The 16,446-nt window shown below is 45.4% G+C and overlaps 1 protein-coding gene across 3 annotated transcripts in view; it reads right to left on the bottom strand.

Annotated features, from left to right (window-relative positions):
* Positions 1-16,446, bottom strand: part of ANKS6 (ankyrin repeat and sterile alpha motif domain containing 6) — a 357,792-nt gene that overhangs the window by 174,014 nt on the left and 167,332 nt on the right. For all 3 annotated transcript variants that reach the window (XM_085606907.1, XM_085606906.1, XM_085606908.1), the window contains exon 10: positions 1,689-1,854. In XM_085606907.1, coding sequence (XP_085463033.1) covers positions 1,689-1,854 — 166 coding nt within the window. The remainder of the gene's footprint in view (positions 1-1,688; positions 1,855-16,446) is intronic.

The raw sequence follows: 16,446 nt of genomic DNA, 5'->3' as shown, positions 1-16,446 counted from the left end.
AGAAAATTTTCCTTCCAGAAACAAAGGTGAGAGAGAACTACAGATTTCTTTAGATACAGATCAATGGAATTAAATGAGGTTAACAAATAACGTTGTGAGGCACTCAGAAGGGAAATAGGTCCTTTAAATTTTTTTTTAAATTGACACAAACCGATCTTAGCTTAGCAGGAGGGTGTGCCGGCAACAGGGTATACTGTACCATGTCCCGTAGGGATGCCCACATCTGAATACGTATTGGGGTGTATGCTGGCAATGGCCACCTGGATGGATGACAACTATCTTAAACTTAACTCCAATAAAACTGAGATTTTGTTGTTTGGCAAGTCACCCAGAGGTGGGGTTATCACTGGTGGCCGGAGGCTTTGGGGACTCCTCCCCACCCAAATCATCTTTCAAAAACGTAGGCATCTGGGCTTGATGACTCCCTTTTCTTTGAGACTCAAGTGATAACTCTTTCAGGCCCCTGCTTTGGTCTCCTCAGAGGATTCAAACCTATCATAGGTTTTTTTTCAATCCCACATTCGACAGGTGATTATTCAATCCCTCATCCTGTCATGTCTTGATTATTGCAAAATCTTGTATTTGGGTTGTAAGAAATTAATTCTGAAGAGGCTAAAATCAGTCCAGAATGCTGCAGTCCAACTTCTTTTTGGTCTTCCTAAGTTGTGTCCCACTTGGGTACTCCTTCTGAAGCGCCACTGGTTGCTTATTGAGAAGCGCATCCAGTTTAAAGCTCTCAGTAGCAACCCAAAAAATTATGAACTTCTCAGGAGTCTCCATCCTCTCAGTACTCATGATGCCCTATTTTCCTACCAGAGTTCTTCGCTCTGCAGAACTCAATCTGACAGTGGTCCTCCGATTTAAGAGAAAGAAATTGGGTGGTCGCTTCTTTTGGTTGTTGGCGCCTGTCCTTTGGAACACCATGCCTCATGATCCAAGGATTATCCAGAGCCATATTTGCTTCAGAAAAATACTTAAAACATGGCTGTTTTCTACGCAGATCTCTCAGTAGCTTCTTTGTCCTTCCTGTTGCTTTTCCCAGATTACTGGGTCCATCGCTTGGAAGCCCCGTATCTGGGGCAGTCATGCGCTCTACAAATCTTATGAACATAACATGAGGTTCTCATGCATGAGGCTGAGCATTCATGGGACCACTGGGTCGGACCGTCCCTAGGTTCCCTTCTTACTTTCTGTTTGAGAGCACCCTCAGAGAGGATCTATCTGTTAAACAATCTCCTTTCTCGGTCTACTGAGAAAACAGAAGCCTCGGTACTCAAAAATGTAGGTGCAGACATTGTGGCATCTGATGGAGATGGAGACGTAAGCGTATGAAATAAAAGACAAGTATAAACAACTCCGGAAGCTATGGGATTCACTAACACAAATCTTCTCTCAAGACTGTCTCAGCCTGCTCCAAACATCAGAGAGTCCTTAGACTGATAGACACTGAAACCACAGACAGAAGAGTTGACAATGAGAATCTCTTCTGTTCATCTAATCAAATGAAGGCAGATGGATATATAATCGCTGGCCACAGGGGTGGAGATGATGGGGTGGGTGGGAGTTTGTTGATATTGGGGGAGGGTTCGTTAGGTTGGTATACTCGCCTCTTCTTGTATTATGATAAAAAATTTATAAAAATGATTAACAGTAAATTATAAATGCATTATTTGATTAAATATCTGTACCTGAGCGGTTAAGTGGATCTCCACCATGCCGGTTCACAGCTGCAACACTATTTGATCCACCTGAAGAGTGTGGCGACTGGTTAAAATTCCCTGAATTTGAAGTGTTGGTGGGACTCCTGGTCATGCTTGGAAATTTGACCGATCTAGCACCACGGCTGACTGATGTCTAGGAGAGAAAATATAGGTTTTAAAACGTTATCGCTGAACATCAGAGTAAAGAACGTACCTAGACAGGGGCATGGCCAATGTTTGTTGACAGGCATTCTTCAATGTGCTCCTGCCCAACATAAATCCTTCTGTTGGGTCTGAACTTTCTCAAAACAAACGCATATAAAACAACTTTTGTAAGATCTCCCCTAAGATTGGGAAATAACCACAGAACCTGTGTTTGCGATGTTCACCAGTTTTTCTAATTCTGGGACCTTTTCTCTATTTCACTGGAAACATGCTTGCCAGGAACCAGAGGCCTTCTATGAATCCCCCCAGGGACTTCCACTAGGTAACTCCAGATGTTTGGGGATCCCTAATTTTTTAGGTCTCGCCTTGCTATCGCGTAAGCGATCGCAAAGCGAGACTATTGTACGGGGCTCCCAAAAGTGCTCCGAAAAGCGGATTGCATGGCGAGCACGCGCATAATCACGCGCATCGTGCCGCCATGCAATCTGTTTGGCATCGCACTTCAAAGGGTCCGCTCCCCCGCCTGGAATGCGCTCCCCCGCCAAGCGCGCGCGCCACGCTCCGCCGGGCTGGTCTTGTTTATATTGAGTCTTCATGTACACATGATGTTTGACTTTTTGGACCAATCAGTTACGTTGGGCTTTTGTATAATTTGATACTAGCTGTTGTTTTATTTATATTGCGGTCTCCCGGTGCTGTGCTTGCCTGCTCCACCAGCTCTCCGAGGTTGCGGTTTGTTTTTTTCCCAGCTGCGCACATCACTCGCGGGATGCACGTAAATCTGCATTCTTGAGTTGACATTACTGTTTTGAGGCCGGGCGCAGGGGCTGCTCCGATGTTATCAAGACTGCTATCCCACTGCTAAGGCTGTGCTGCGATCTCTGCATTGTACCTTCACTATTAGAGGTATTATCAGCTCTCCACGCCCCCTTGCAGTACACATGATGTTTGACTTTTTGGACCAATCAGTTACATTGGGCTTTTGTATAATTTGATACTAGCTGTTGTTTTATTTATATTGCGTCTCCCGGTGCTGTGCTTGCCTGCTCCACCAGCTCTCCGAGGTTGCGGTTTGTTTTTTTCACAGCTGCGCACATCACTCGCGGGATGCAAGTAAATCTGCATTCTTGAGTTGACTCTACTGTTTTGAGGCCGGGCGCAGGGGCTGCTCCGATGTTATCAAGGCTGCTATCCCACTGCTAAGGCTGTGCTGCGATCTCTGCATTGTACCTTCACTATTAGAAGTATTATCAGCTCTCCACGCCCCCTCGCAGAGGGTGCTGCTGCGGATCATACCTTGGGAGCAGGGCTGGCATCTCTCTTGGTATTTGTTTGTATTGAAAAACATCTTACGAAGTATTCCCAAAAGTGCCGTTTTTTTTAACTAAATATTATTTAAACATTTATATTTAGCATTTTCTACTTTTCTCATGTTCGTTTTTAATTTAATTTATGACTTGTTCATTTATCCTCTTGTGTGAGGGGGCATTTATTACCTCGGACCGGTAGGCACACGTTACAACATGGCCTTTATATTTGCTCAGGCCTCTCCTCTTTCAGTATTCGCTATTGGAGGAGGCCGAGTGACAGGACAAAGCACTATGGCACTGCGGCCGTGACCTGTGACGCGATTACAGTGGGACGTCTGGTAGCCTGGAGTATGCCGGAGAGGACAGGGAAGGGGCACCGCAAAAGACAGAGGCAGTCAGCCAGCACCGGTGGGGATGATGAGGTGAACAAAGTTGCAGACTTTTAGTAAGTGACCGGCGGCATAAAGAGCTGAACCGAGTGCTGAACTCAGTGACTCGGCATGAGGGAAGAATAACAATCAGCCACGGGCAGAAAGCATATATGTTATGCTCTGTGCAAACGTCCCCTTACAAGCACGTATGGGGAGGAGGGTGGTCTTGGTTCATACTTCCCTTAAAATGCTCACACGTGCAGTTTTTTCATTGGCTTGTGTCACTGTCCGTTGTACACTGTGGCTTTCCATTAGTAAATAGGCTTAATAGTCCCTCCTTAGTACCACCTTTTCTCGTTTAGTAAGCTCCCATGAGGACATCCCCTGATACGAGTGTTGTTGCTCGGTAGGCTTTAATTACAGCCTCCGAGCACTATTCACTCAAAGAGCTTTGTCCTGCCTGCTCTTGCCGGCAGGAAAAGGCAGGACACGCTCTCTCCTAATGCATTTTCAATGCAATAGGTCTCATGTTTGCGAGAGTTCATGCTATTGGCATTGTAAATGACAATGCCTTTTATTTATCTGTTTAAAAAAAAAAAAAAAAGGCATTGTTGTTTACAATGCCAATAGCTCAAACTCTAGTAAATGCGAGACCTATTGCATTGCAAATGCTTGTCTTTTCATGCTGTAGGAAACTGGATCTGTATATACTATACCAAAATGTGGTATAGTGTGCACAGAGTCCAGTGGAACCCCAGAGGTAGGCAGAGGTAAAAGTAGATAGCACCTTACTCTCTTTTTGTGGTACTGTGGGCGAGCAGTAAGGCTTTATCAGAGGGTAGTATTAAGCATTTGTTGTACACACTCAGGAAGCAAATTATGTCACACACTCAAAGACTGAACTCAGCCCAATTTGTTTGTATCAAAAATATTATTAAGTTATTTTATTTCTAGAACCAAGCCAAGCATGGTGGAGGTAAGTGAAATAATACTCTGCAAAGTATTATACAATGTTTTACAGTTGAACACAGGTTCAAATGCAGTTGGTTGAATTACAGGTAAGTCAATATTTCGGAATTACTTTTCAGTTATTTTACAGATTAATTTGTATGTTACTTTTTAGATTACTTTTTAAGTTACTTTTTCTACTCAGTGTGATCTGCCTACATATCACAACTGGGATATTTCCTAGAGAAACGGTAAGTGAATCAGTTTTTGTATATTTGCAGTTTTTCCAGTGTTTCATACAAACCAACTCCACACTTCGAACAATTTTCAAGGAAAAACAGTCAATGTAAACCTATCGAAGTAAATGAAGTCAACGGTTTGCAGATAAGTACTTATTTACGGGAGTTGGTATTCTGGGGTTAGAACCAGCGTTCCCCCAGGGTCGAGGATGCACTTTTAGAACATCCTCAGCGGCAATAGGGCGGCAGGATGCAGCGTGTTGAGACCCAGGCACAGAAAAAACCTCATGTTGAAGGCATAATGTCCAAGGAAGCAATAAAAATACTATACAGCACAGATGACACATGTGAAGTGTCAACAAGTACATGATTACTGTTGTTTTTTCTCAAGTTATTAATAGTATTAAGCACATGGTTGCACTGTACATACATTGACTAATGCATTAGGCATAAAATGTTCAAATATTGAATTTGTGATTGAACTTTTTCCAAGTATTATTGCACCATATGGGCAAGAGTAGTACACAGGGATGTGTGCCATGTCGACTCTTCACTTTGTTCTGCACTAAAACACGCAGCCTGCAATGGCAGTGTGTGTGTAAAGGTACAGGGCCTCTAAGGGTGGCACAATAAGTGCTGCAGCCCTTAGAAGCCTTCCCTGTCCACAGTGCCTTGGTACCCATGGTACCTTTTACAAGGGACTGACAGGTGGCCACAGAGGTGCCAATAGGGGGTACACAAGGTACAGTTTTGGGAAAGAACACAGGCCCTGGAAACCTGATTGGCAGGGACCCAGGGCACATCAAGTCAAAGTGCATCAGTAGTCTGGCAAAAAGAGGGGGAGTTATTGCAACAGAAATCCAGCTTCCTACACATGCTTTCATGCTCAAGAGAAGGAGAGGACGACAACACCATAGGAGTCACAAATTAGAGGTCTGTACGGAGATTCATCCAACAGGAATGGAAGTAAATAAACATGCTCCCACATTTTGGAGGTGGACCAAATGTTAGCTATAGAAAAGGGAGTGACACAGCAATACCCCTGGACAAGACGTAAAGCATGTCTACCCTCCTCTGCCTTCTGAAGAGGGGAATAAAGGTCTTTGCCTGGTTTCAGGAGGGAAGCGACAAAGACTGGTAACTAGGGTGCAAATCAAGAGATCGCAGGAGGTCTGTCGAAAGTGTAGTCATGCCCTCAGACATTAACTTTGTTTAAGCCTAGGCCAGTAGACTGTGGCGAGCCCAGAGGGTTGTTATTTTCTTCTGAGCTGAGCATGCTGAGAAAGAGGAGTGTCTGAGCATGCCACCCTAAAGATGAACTCCTAACACACAAAATAATCCTGCTCTGATCTGACGAGAAGAACAAAGCAAAGAGATCAGGAGAAATATTTCCCAAGCAGTAAACAATTTGATGAACAAAGCGGTACAAAAGGGGGTGGTGATGGACGGAGCATCAGAACCAATCAAACACTCACACCCAGTCAACAGATCTGGGTTTTATCCATCACCGTTCTTTTGCCCACTCTGCCACCCCAGTTCAGACATTGCCATATGCAAATCAGTCTGACCATGTGCCTCATGGGAACAGTCCAGCCCGAACTGCCAAGCCATGCCTTCCCTGGAACGGAAACAAGCTATCTAGAACCGGTTTCTGGCATTTCAGCCGTCTTCAGCCAGGATTGCTTGAATCCAGTGGCAAAGTGAGCAAGGGACTTACGTCTGAGCATACCCTGCCAACTTATGGCGAACAAAGCGGTACAAAAGGGGGTGGTGATGGACGGAGCATCAGAACCAATCAAACACTCACACCCAGTCAACAGATCTGGGTTTTATCCATCACCGTTCTTTTGCCCACTCTGCCACCCCAGTTCAGACATTGCCATATGCAAATCAGTCTGACCCTGTGCCTCATGGGAACAGTCCAGCCCGAACTGCCAAGCCATGCCTTCCCTGGAACGGAAACAAGCTTCCTAGGACCGGTTTCTGGCATTTCAGCCGTCTTCAGCCAGGATTGCTTGAATCCAGTGGCAAAGTGAGCAAGGGACTCACGTCTGAGCATACCCTGCCAACTTATGGCGAACAAAGTGGTACAAAAGGGGGTGGTGATGGACGGAGCATCAGAACCAATCAAACACTCACACCCAGTCAACAGATCTGGGTTTTATCCATCACCGTTCTTTTGCCCACTCTGCCACCCCAGTTCAGACATTGCCATATGCAAATCAGTCTGACCCTGTGCCTCATGGGAACAGTCCAGCCCGAACTGCCAAGCCATGCCTTCCCTGGAACGGAAACAAGCTTCCTAGGACCGGTTTCTGGCATTTCAGCCGTCTTCAGCCAGGATTGCTTGAATCCAGTGGCAAAGTGAGCAAGGGACTCACGTCTGAGCATACCCTGCCAACTTATGGCGAACAAAGCGGTACAAAAGGGGGTGGTGATGGACGGAGCATCAGAACCAATCAAACACTCACACCCAGTCAACAGATCTGGGTTTTATCCATCACCGTTCTTTTGCCCACTCTGCCACCCCAGTTCAGACATTGCCATATGCAAATCAGTCTGACCCTGTGCCTCATGGGAACAGTCCAGCCCGAACTGCCAAGCCATGCCTTCCCTGGAACGGAAACAAGCTTCCTAGGACCGGTTTCTGGCATTTCAGCCGTCTTCAGCCAGGCTTGCTTGAATCCAGTGGCAAAGTGAGCAAGGGACTCACGTCTGAGCATACCCTGCCAACTTATGGCGGACAAAGCGCTACAAAAGGGGGTGGTGATGGACGGAGCATCAGAACCAATCAAACACTCACACCCAGTCAACAGATCTGGATTTGATCCATCACCGTTCTTTAGCCCACTCTGCCACCCCAGTTCAGACATGGCCATATGCAAATCAGTCTGACCCTGTGCCTCATGGGAACAGTCCAGCCCGAACTGCCAAGCCATGCCTTCCCTGGACCGGAAACAAGCTTCCTAGGACCGGTTTCTGGCATTTCAGCCGTCTTCAGCCAGGCTTGCTTGAATCCAGTGGCAAAGTGAGCAAGGGACTCACGTCTGAGCATACCCTGCCAACTTATGGCGGACAAAGCGCTACAAAAGGGGGTGGTGATGGACGGAGCATCAGAACCAATCAAACACTCACACCCAGTCAACAGATCTGGATTTGATCCATCACCGTTCTTTAGCCCACTCTGCCACCCCAGTTCAGACATGGCCATATGCAAATCAGTCTGACCCTGTGCCTCATGGGAACAGTCCAGCCCGAACTGCCAAGCCATGCCTTCCCTGGACCGGAAACAAGCTTCCTAGGACCGGTTTCTGGCATTTCAGCCGTCTTCAGCCAGGCTTGCTTGAATCCAGTGGCAAAGTGAGCAAGGGACTCACGTCTGAGCATACCCTGCCAACTTATGGCGGACAAAGCGCTACAAAAGGGGGTGGTGATGGACGGAGCATCAGAACCAATCAAACACTCACACCCAGTCAACAGATCTGGATTTTATCCATCACCGTTCTTTAGCTCACTCTGCCACCCCAGTTCAGACATGGCCATATGCAAATCAGTCTGACCCTGTGCCTCATGGGAACAGTCCAGCCCGAACTGCCAAGCCATGCCTTCCCTGGAACGGAAACAAGCTTCCTAGGACCGGTTTCTGGCATTTCAGCCGTCTTCAGCCAGGCTTGCTTGAATTCAGTGGCAAAGTGAGCAAGGGACTCACGTCTGAGCATACCCTGCCAACTTATGGCGAACAAAGCGGTACAAAAGGGGGTGGTGATGGATGTCCGCCATAAGTTGGCAGGGTATGCTCAGACGTGAGTCCCTTGCTCACTTTGCCACTGAATTCAAGCAAGCCTGGCTGAAGACGGCTGAAATGCCAGAAACCGGTCCTAGGAAGCTTGTTTCCGTTCCAGGGAAGGCATGGCTTGGCAGTTCGGGCTGGACTGTTCCCATGAGGCACAGGGTCAGACTGATTTGCATATGGCCATGTCTGAACTGGGGTGGCAGAGTGAGCTAAAGAACGGTGATGGATCAAATTCAGATCTGTTGACTGGGTGTGAGTGTTTGATTGGTTCTGATGCTCCGTCCATCACCACCCCCTTTTGTAGCGCTTTGTCCGCCATAAGTTGGCAGGGTATGCTCAGAAGTGAGTCCCTTGCTCACTTTGCCACTGGATTCAAGCAAGCCTGGCTGAAGACGGCTGAAATGCCAGAAACCGGTCCTAGGAAGTTTGTTTCCGGTCCAGGGAAGGCATGGCTTGGCAGTTCGGGCTGGACTGTTCCCATGAGGCACAGGGTCAGACTGATTTGCATATGGCCATGTCTGAACTGGGGTGGCAGAGTGGGCTAAAGAACGGTGATGGATCAAATCCAGATCTGTTGACTGGGTGTGAGTGTTTGATTGGTTCTGATGCTCCGTCCATCACCACCCCCTTTTGTAGCGTAAACAATTTGATGGCAGCTTGATTAGTGGACCAGATATGCTAACCTAACAGACCTTACTCCAGGGTCTAAAAACGCAATAATTCCCTCAGTCTCATGTTCACATGTTGATAGGCAGTTAAGTCTCTTTTACATTCTCTTGCCTCCAAACAAGATTATTTTCAGAGCTTTTTAGGATAGAAGATTAGCTGCTTGACGATCTTGGTGAAAGTTTTGATATGTTCCAGTATTCAAATCTTCAACCACCCAGGAGGTGGCTAGACAACACCTATCTCTTCATTGAGGGGTGGGAGGCTAAAATGAACACCAATTGATCAAATGGATATCTAACCCAGCACATATGCATCTGAACAGTATAATCCTAGCTCCAACAAGCACGGTAAGTGTCCCTAAAGGGATCCTGCTAAGGCACAATTTGAGTGATGAAGAGCCACTGAGTAAGATCCAGGTACCTCTTATCTTGATGTCCGCTCCCAGAAGTGTAAAGAGGTAGTAGGAGCCATATTAACATTACTTTAGAGAAGACAGACAAGCATGTCTGGTAAAAAAAGAATCAGGGCTTTCTCCAACCCAGTACCTGAAGTAGTATACTACATTTCATAATATTTACTAGTTAACCAAGGAATATTACCAGACAGCAAACAACAAACAGAGCAAAACGGGAACCAGGGAAGGTGGTGACTGGCACAGATCTCTTAATGAAGCCAGGACTCAACAAAGACACACACAGACATTGGGGATCCAACCAGAGAGCACTTGAGAGAGTCCACATTCAGATGACACCACTAGATTCACACTGGTGAGAAATTCCATGAGTGTGTTTGAAGAGAAACATGTCCCCTTGTGTGGCAATGTACTGTGGAGCTGATTGGTCTATGACCTAAGAAGGTCAGAATGTGGCATGGATTCCAGTGTGGAATCAGAAGGGCTATCGTGGGGGTTCTGTAAGTGGGAGTTGGAGATGAGCTGTTGGTGGATGAGGTGCCAATAAATCCACTTGCTTAACTACTTGACCTGCCTCCTACTTATTCATATCTTTGAGGACACTACATTTATTTGGCGACGAGCGGGAGTAAAGGCACCTCAACATCGACTGGGCACTAACCTCTAGAAGGTGTCTGCGTGGATTCTGGAGCTGTTTCTCATCATCTCTGGTCGTGAGGAGGCGCAGTTGGAGGCCTATCTGAGTGGCGTTGCTCCGGGTACGACACAGCGAATTTCTTCGTGGAGAGGATTTTTCGGCAGGAGGAGAACAGCTGGTGGTATCGAGTGCGCGTGACCGCTCTGTTTCTTGGATTAACTTTCAAGGCCGTGAGCGCGAGGCTTCTGCGTGCTTGCAAGGGAGTTGCCAAGGGAGACGCGAGGCTTCTGTGCTCCGTAATGCATCGTTGTTCAAGGCCGTGAGCGCGAGCGTTACCAAGGGAGACGCGACGCTTCTACGCTCCGTCATTTGCTTCGTCTTTCATGGCAGTGAGCGCGAGAGTTAACAAGGGAGACGCGAGGCTTCTGCGCATGTACCAGTAATTTCCAGATGGAGGCTTGGATGTAGCCAATGAGAACCTCGTTGGGGGCCATTTGAGACGCGAGGCTTCTGCGCATGTACAAGTAATTCCCAGTTGGAGGCTTGGATGTAGCCAATGAGAACCTCGTTGGGGGCCATATTGAGTCGTTGGGAAGATTACAATGCACTTGTGAGGAAACACCGTGTTTGGAAAAGGAAGAACTTTGTGCTCATTTCTCTTGGAACCTGTGGGAATCTGCATAGTATTCATACTTTTAAACATTTTATGGAAATTTTGGATGGGTTAGTGCTACCAAAGGGGGAACTGGTCGCTTATTTAAAAAAAAAAAGAGAAGAATTTTTTTTTTTTTTTTCTTTTTATTTTATTTTTTCATTCTCTCTTCCTATTATTAGAGTGTTCTGATTTGATGTTCATTTTTAAAATTTAAGATTTAAAAGAGTTTGTTGTCATGCAGAATGTAACTCAACCTCCGTTTTTTCTAACTAGTCCAGGTGAGCCGAATGTAAAATGGCAGAAATGGAAAAAGATTTTTACGAATTATGCGAGGGTTTGTGGCACGAATCTCAGTGCCGAACGCAAGCATTCGTTATTGTTGCATTGCCTTGGGGGTGAAGGTCAAGAGGTTCTAGAACATTTACCTGAGTTAAGTGCTTCCGAACAAAGGAACCTCAATGAGTATGAAATATGTATTGAACAATTGGACCGTCATTACCTCCCAAGGCTGAGCACGATAATGGAGAGGTATCATTTTGGTCTAAGGGGGCAGAAGAAAGAGGAGTCGGTTGAGGAGTATGTTTCGGCTCTGAGGAAGCTTGCTTCTTCTTGCAAATTTGGTTCTGCTGTGGAGGAGAGGATTAGGGATCAGTTTGTGTTGAGGTGTGCGCATGATGATATCAGGAAAGAACTCTGGTTGAAGGATGAACCTCCACTTGAGGAGGTTATTACTATTGCCAAGCAAGTTGAGCACATGAGGAAGTGTGTGGACGAGTTGAATGAAGAAAAGTGTAAAAGTGAAGAAAAGAGTAAAAGTACTGTGGTTGAAAATAAAATAGAAGAAGTGGTATGTCAAGTACAAAAGAGGGAGGTTAAGGGTAAAGATACTAGTATATCTATGCATAGCAATGTAATCAGTTCTCCTGTTGGAGGAAAACCTGTGTGTTTTAGGTGTGGACGTTTTGGACATTTTGCTAACTCACCTTATTGTCCGGGACTGAGAGCCATCTGCAACATGTGTGGTCGGAAAGGGCATTTCGCTAAATGTTGCAAGGGTAAAGGCAATAAAGATAACAGTGTAACTGCAAGGAATCAGCCTGAAGTAAAGGTTGTCACATTTCAAGTTGATGCAAGTATAAGTGATCACCCTTCTCATGTGGTGGATATAGAAGGGGTACCCCTTAATTTTAAGTTTGATTCCTGTTCGCACCTGACAATTATTGGAGAGGATGTTTTTATGCAACATTTTGTCAATAAGGTAAAATATTTCAAGAATGACCTTTCTCCCATGGGGTATGGTGGTTTACCTATAAAAATGTCTGGATATTTTGTGGCCACCATTGAACTTTGTGGGAAGATGATCGCGGGGAAGATATATGTTGCTAAGCGGGGTGATTCTCTTATGGGTTGGCCTCATCAACGTCTATTGGGGGTATGGTTAAACCCAAATGCCTCTCCACAGGTACAGGTACAAGCGGTTGGGGATACCTCTCTCAAGTTTGTAGAACAGTTTGCTGACATATTTAAGGATACTTTGGGGTGTCTTAAGGGATACAAACACCACATCAAAGTGAGAGTAGGAGCGGTACCTGTAGTGGCAAAAGTAAGGAGAATTCCGTTGAATGAACAAGCTGGTGTTCAGAAGGAGATAGATAAATTGGTGAAAGCAGGCATAATTGTACCGGTTGAGGCCACAGAGTGGTTGGCTCCGATAGTCGTGGCCAAGAAGGCCACTGGCGAAATTCGACTTTGCATTGACTTGAGGGCATTGAACAAAGAAGTCATAGTGGATAAGTTTCCCTTACCGAACATTGATGAGATGGTTGGTACGTTGGGTGGGGCGAAATTCTTTTCAACTCTTGATCTGGCCTCGGCGTACCATCAAGTTGTGTTAGATGATTCCTCCCAGGATCTCACGGCTTTTGTTACTCCTATGGGTACTTTTAAATTTTGTAGGATGCCGTTCGGGCTTGTGTCGGCGGCTTCGGTGTTTCAACGAATTATGTCACACATTATCAGAGGTCTTAGTGGAGTTAAATGCTATCAGGATGACCTTTTGATTTTTGGAAACACCTTACAAGAGCATGATTGTCGGGTTTTGGCTGTCTTGCAACGCCTAAGGGAAGCGGGTCTTACTCTTAGGAAAGATAAGTGTAAATTTGGGTTGCAGGAGGTGAATTATCTTGGACATTGTATAACTGGACATGGAATTTTTCCCAAGAAGGAGTTGGTAGAATCCATCATGAATGTTTCTGTGCCGGTTAACAAGGAAGAATTGCTTTCTTTTCTTGGTATGGTAGAGTTTTACGGTAAGTTTATCCCTGGTTATGCAAGTAAGACTCATGCTTTGAGGAAATTGACTGTAAAAAATGCGGAGTTTTTGTGGTCAAGTGAGTGCGAGGAGGAGTTCATTTTGATCAAGAAGGAGTTGAGTAAAGCGCCAGCTCTTCATGCGTTTGTGCCTAGTGATCCGACGGTTATTATGACAGATGCTAGTGAAAAAGGGTTGGGGGCAGTGCTGCTTCAAAAGAAGGATGGAGTGGATTGCTTGATTGCTTGTGCTTCAAGGTGCCTAAGAGGGTCTGAAAGGGGTTATTCAGTTATAGAGAAAGAGTCCCTAGCTATATTTTGGGCTTTAAGGAAGTTTAAAAATCTGGTGTGGGGTGTAAAGGTCTGTGTTTTGTCGGACCATAAGCCCTTAAAGGAGGTGTTTTCTAAGAAAGGTCTGGACTCCATTTCTTCTAGAATAAGGAAATGGATTATTTCTTTACAAGAATTTAATTTTGAAGTTGATTACATTCCAGGTGTGGTCAATAGGTCTGCTGACTGTCTTTCTAGGTTGGTTGATCTTAAAGGGAGCAATGAGGAGGATGGTGAGGAAGATAATGAGGTGGTTAATGTCTGTGAAATCACGGATGGTACTGTCACCCAAGAGGATTGGAATACGGAGATCAAAAAGGATGATGAAATTTCAAGAGTGATGGTGATGTTGAGGGAAGGTAAACGGTTGGAGAAACCGTGGAGTTTAGTTTCTGATGAGCTTTCTGTGGTGGACGGCTTACTTTCGAGGGGCATGAGGTTGGTTCCGCCGTTGGGTATTAGAGAGAAATTGCTCAATTTTGCCCATATTGGTCATCTTGGGATTGTCAAGACTAAGGAACTGTTGAGGTTGCAGTTTTGGTGGCCTGGCATGGATATGGAGATAGAGAGGTTGGTTCGAGAATGTCCTGAATGCTGTGCTAGTGATAAAATTTTGAAGACTAAACAAACCCCAATGGTGTGCAGGAAGTTACCTGATCATCCTTGGGATGAGGTTTCTATTGACATTGTTGGTCCTTTGCATGGGGTTTGTGACACTCCATATCTAATAGTGGTTCTGGATTTATACTCTAGGTGGGTTGAGGTAGGTGCTGTTAGGGATGTGTCTACGGTGTGTGTCATCAGGTTTTTGCAAGAGATTTTCAACAGAGAAAGTTTTCCTAACAGTATTCTTTCGGACAATGGGCCTCAGTTTACCTCTGGTGAGTTCAAAGATTTTATGGTGAGGTGCGGTATTCAACATAAAAGGTGTGCCATATATCATCCCGAAGCTAATGGTGCAATAGAAAGGGTCAACAAGACTCTTAAGGAGAGTATTCAGTTGGCAAGAGCTAGTGGGTTGAATTGGAAGGAATCTCTTCAAGATAGAATTTTGGCTTACCGTGTGTCCCCTCATTCAACTACTGGGAGATCTCCTTTTGAGTTATTTAAAGGGAGAGTACCTAATACTTTGTTGTGTCCTGGTTGGATGAGGTTAAACAAAGGTTTTGTTGATAATCAGGTAGGGAGGTGGAGGGATAGAGAGATAGAGAAGCAGTCTTTGAGGAAATGTTATGTTGATGATAAGAAAGGTGCCCAATTTCAGGTGGTGAAGGTTGGGGATTTGGTTAAGATAAGAGCTCCTGTGGGGTGTCAACCTTGGTCGAAATATACTAATGTAAGACCTGTGGTTAAGGTGTTCAACAACGCTGTTAAAACAAGTGATGGCAGGATTTGGAACAAGAGTCGTGTTGTAGTGGTTAATCCTGTTGTTTCTGTTGGTCAAGCAGAAAGCGACAGGTTAATCTCCAGTCCTGGGTCCTCTGTTCCTTTGTCCTCTGGTTCTAATTTGCCTGGGGTCTTGAGGGGCATCGGGAAAGAAGTCAAAGGGTGCGCAGACTTCCTCTGTATATGAAGGACTATGTTAGGTCATAGGTTGGTTCTGTTGAGTGTGGGGAGGCCCATTTGCATATGCATAGGTCACATGTTAATGTTTCACTGTGAAGTTTTTTCTGTTCATTTTAGTAACATGTTACTCTCTTTCTTGATTTTGTGTGATACTTTCTTTTGTTTATTACCATTTGCAATTTTGTTATTATTATTGTTGAGGGGGAAGATGTGTGGCAATGTACTGTGGAGCTGATTGGTCTATGACCTAAGAAGGTCAGAATGTGGCATGGATTCCAGTGTGGAATCAGAAGGGCTATCGTGGGGGTTCTGTAAGTGGGAGTTGGAGATGAGCTGTTGGTGGATGAGGTGCCAATAAATCCACTTGCTTAACTACTTGACCTGCCTCCTACTTATTCATATCTTTGAGGACACTACACCTTGCTCTCTGTGGCAATAAAAGAGTGGGCGGCACGGAACTCTTAGCAATGGAAAGATCCAGAACCAAGCTTCTTGGAGAGACAGAGGAGGAGTTCTGAGAAGTAAGGCCACTGCAATCAAAGTCATCTTGGTAAAGATTTTACAAGAGGGTCCAGAGGCAGGAACCAGAATGGGGTACACAGTAGGGTACGGAAGTGCATCTCTGAAAGCTCCCAGCACAAGACCGCACTCCAGCCTACACCACCAAAGCATACATTGGTGACCCAAAGGGTGAAACATGGTAAGCAAAAGAAAGAACCTGTACTGGTTCAGTGAATATCCGAGAAAAGGCCAATTATGATCCAAGTGTCATGTAAAGCTATGGTGAGTGCTTCAAGTCAGACCCTGCACAGGGGCCATGAAGTGCCTTCGGCATGATCCAGTAAAGAAAAATCCCAAGAGCACAGGAGTAAGTCTCACAAAGTAGAATTAGACTACTTTTAAAAAAGAGGTGTCCATAAACTACTGAAGGACTGTATTGCTCAGTCGCAGAAAAAAAACACAAAGAGCGTGAAACCAGATGAGGAGCAAGGTTCAGTTCTTCTTGCTGCAAAAGCCAGAAAAGGAATCTGTTGAAGGCCATTGTGTTGCAGGAAAGGCTTGGAGGTAAATGAATTAATGGAAATATCAGCTGTGGAGGAACTTAAGAGGGGGGGGGGGGTCTGGTGTGCAGGACATAACTTACAGGAAACTGAGAGAAAAACAAGAGCATCAAGTAGAGCCCAGTGTGAAGGCCAATACTAGGAGGAAAACCGTGAATAAGCCCAAGTGAATAAATTCAGATTCTCCTTTGGTTGGTGCATGCAAAACACCCTGAGGACTGCATCCCACTAATTATCTTCTGAGGCATGATGACCCAGAACTAGTCCCCTAAACAAACCC

The sequence above is a fragment of the Triturus cristatus genome, chromosome 5_2, assembly GCF_964204655.1.
Source record: "Triturus cristatus chromosome 5_2, aTriCri1.1, whole genome shotgun sequence".
In the NCBI taxonomy this organism is placed as follows: Eukaryota; Metazoa; Chordata; class Amphibia; order Caudata; family Salamandridae; genus Triturus; species Triturus cristatus.
This window is presented reverse-complemented; position numbering and strand designations above follow the sequence as displayed.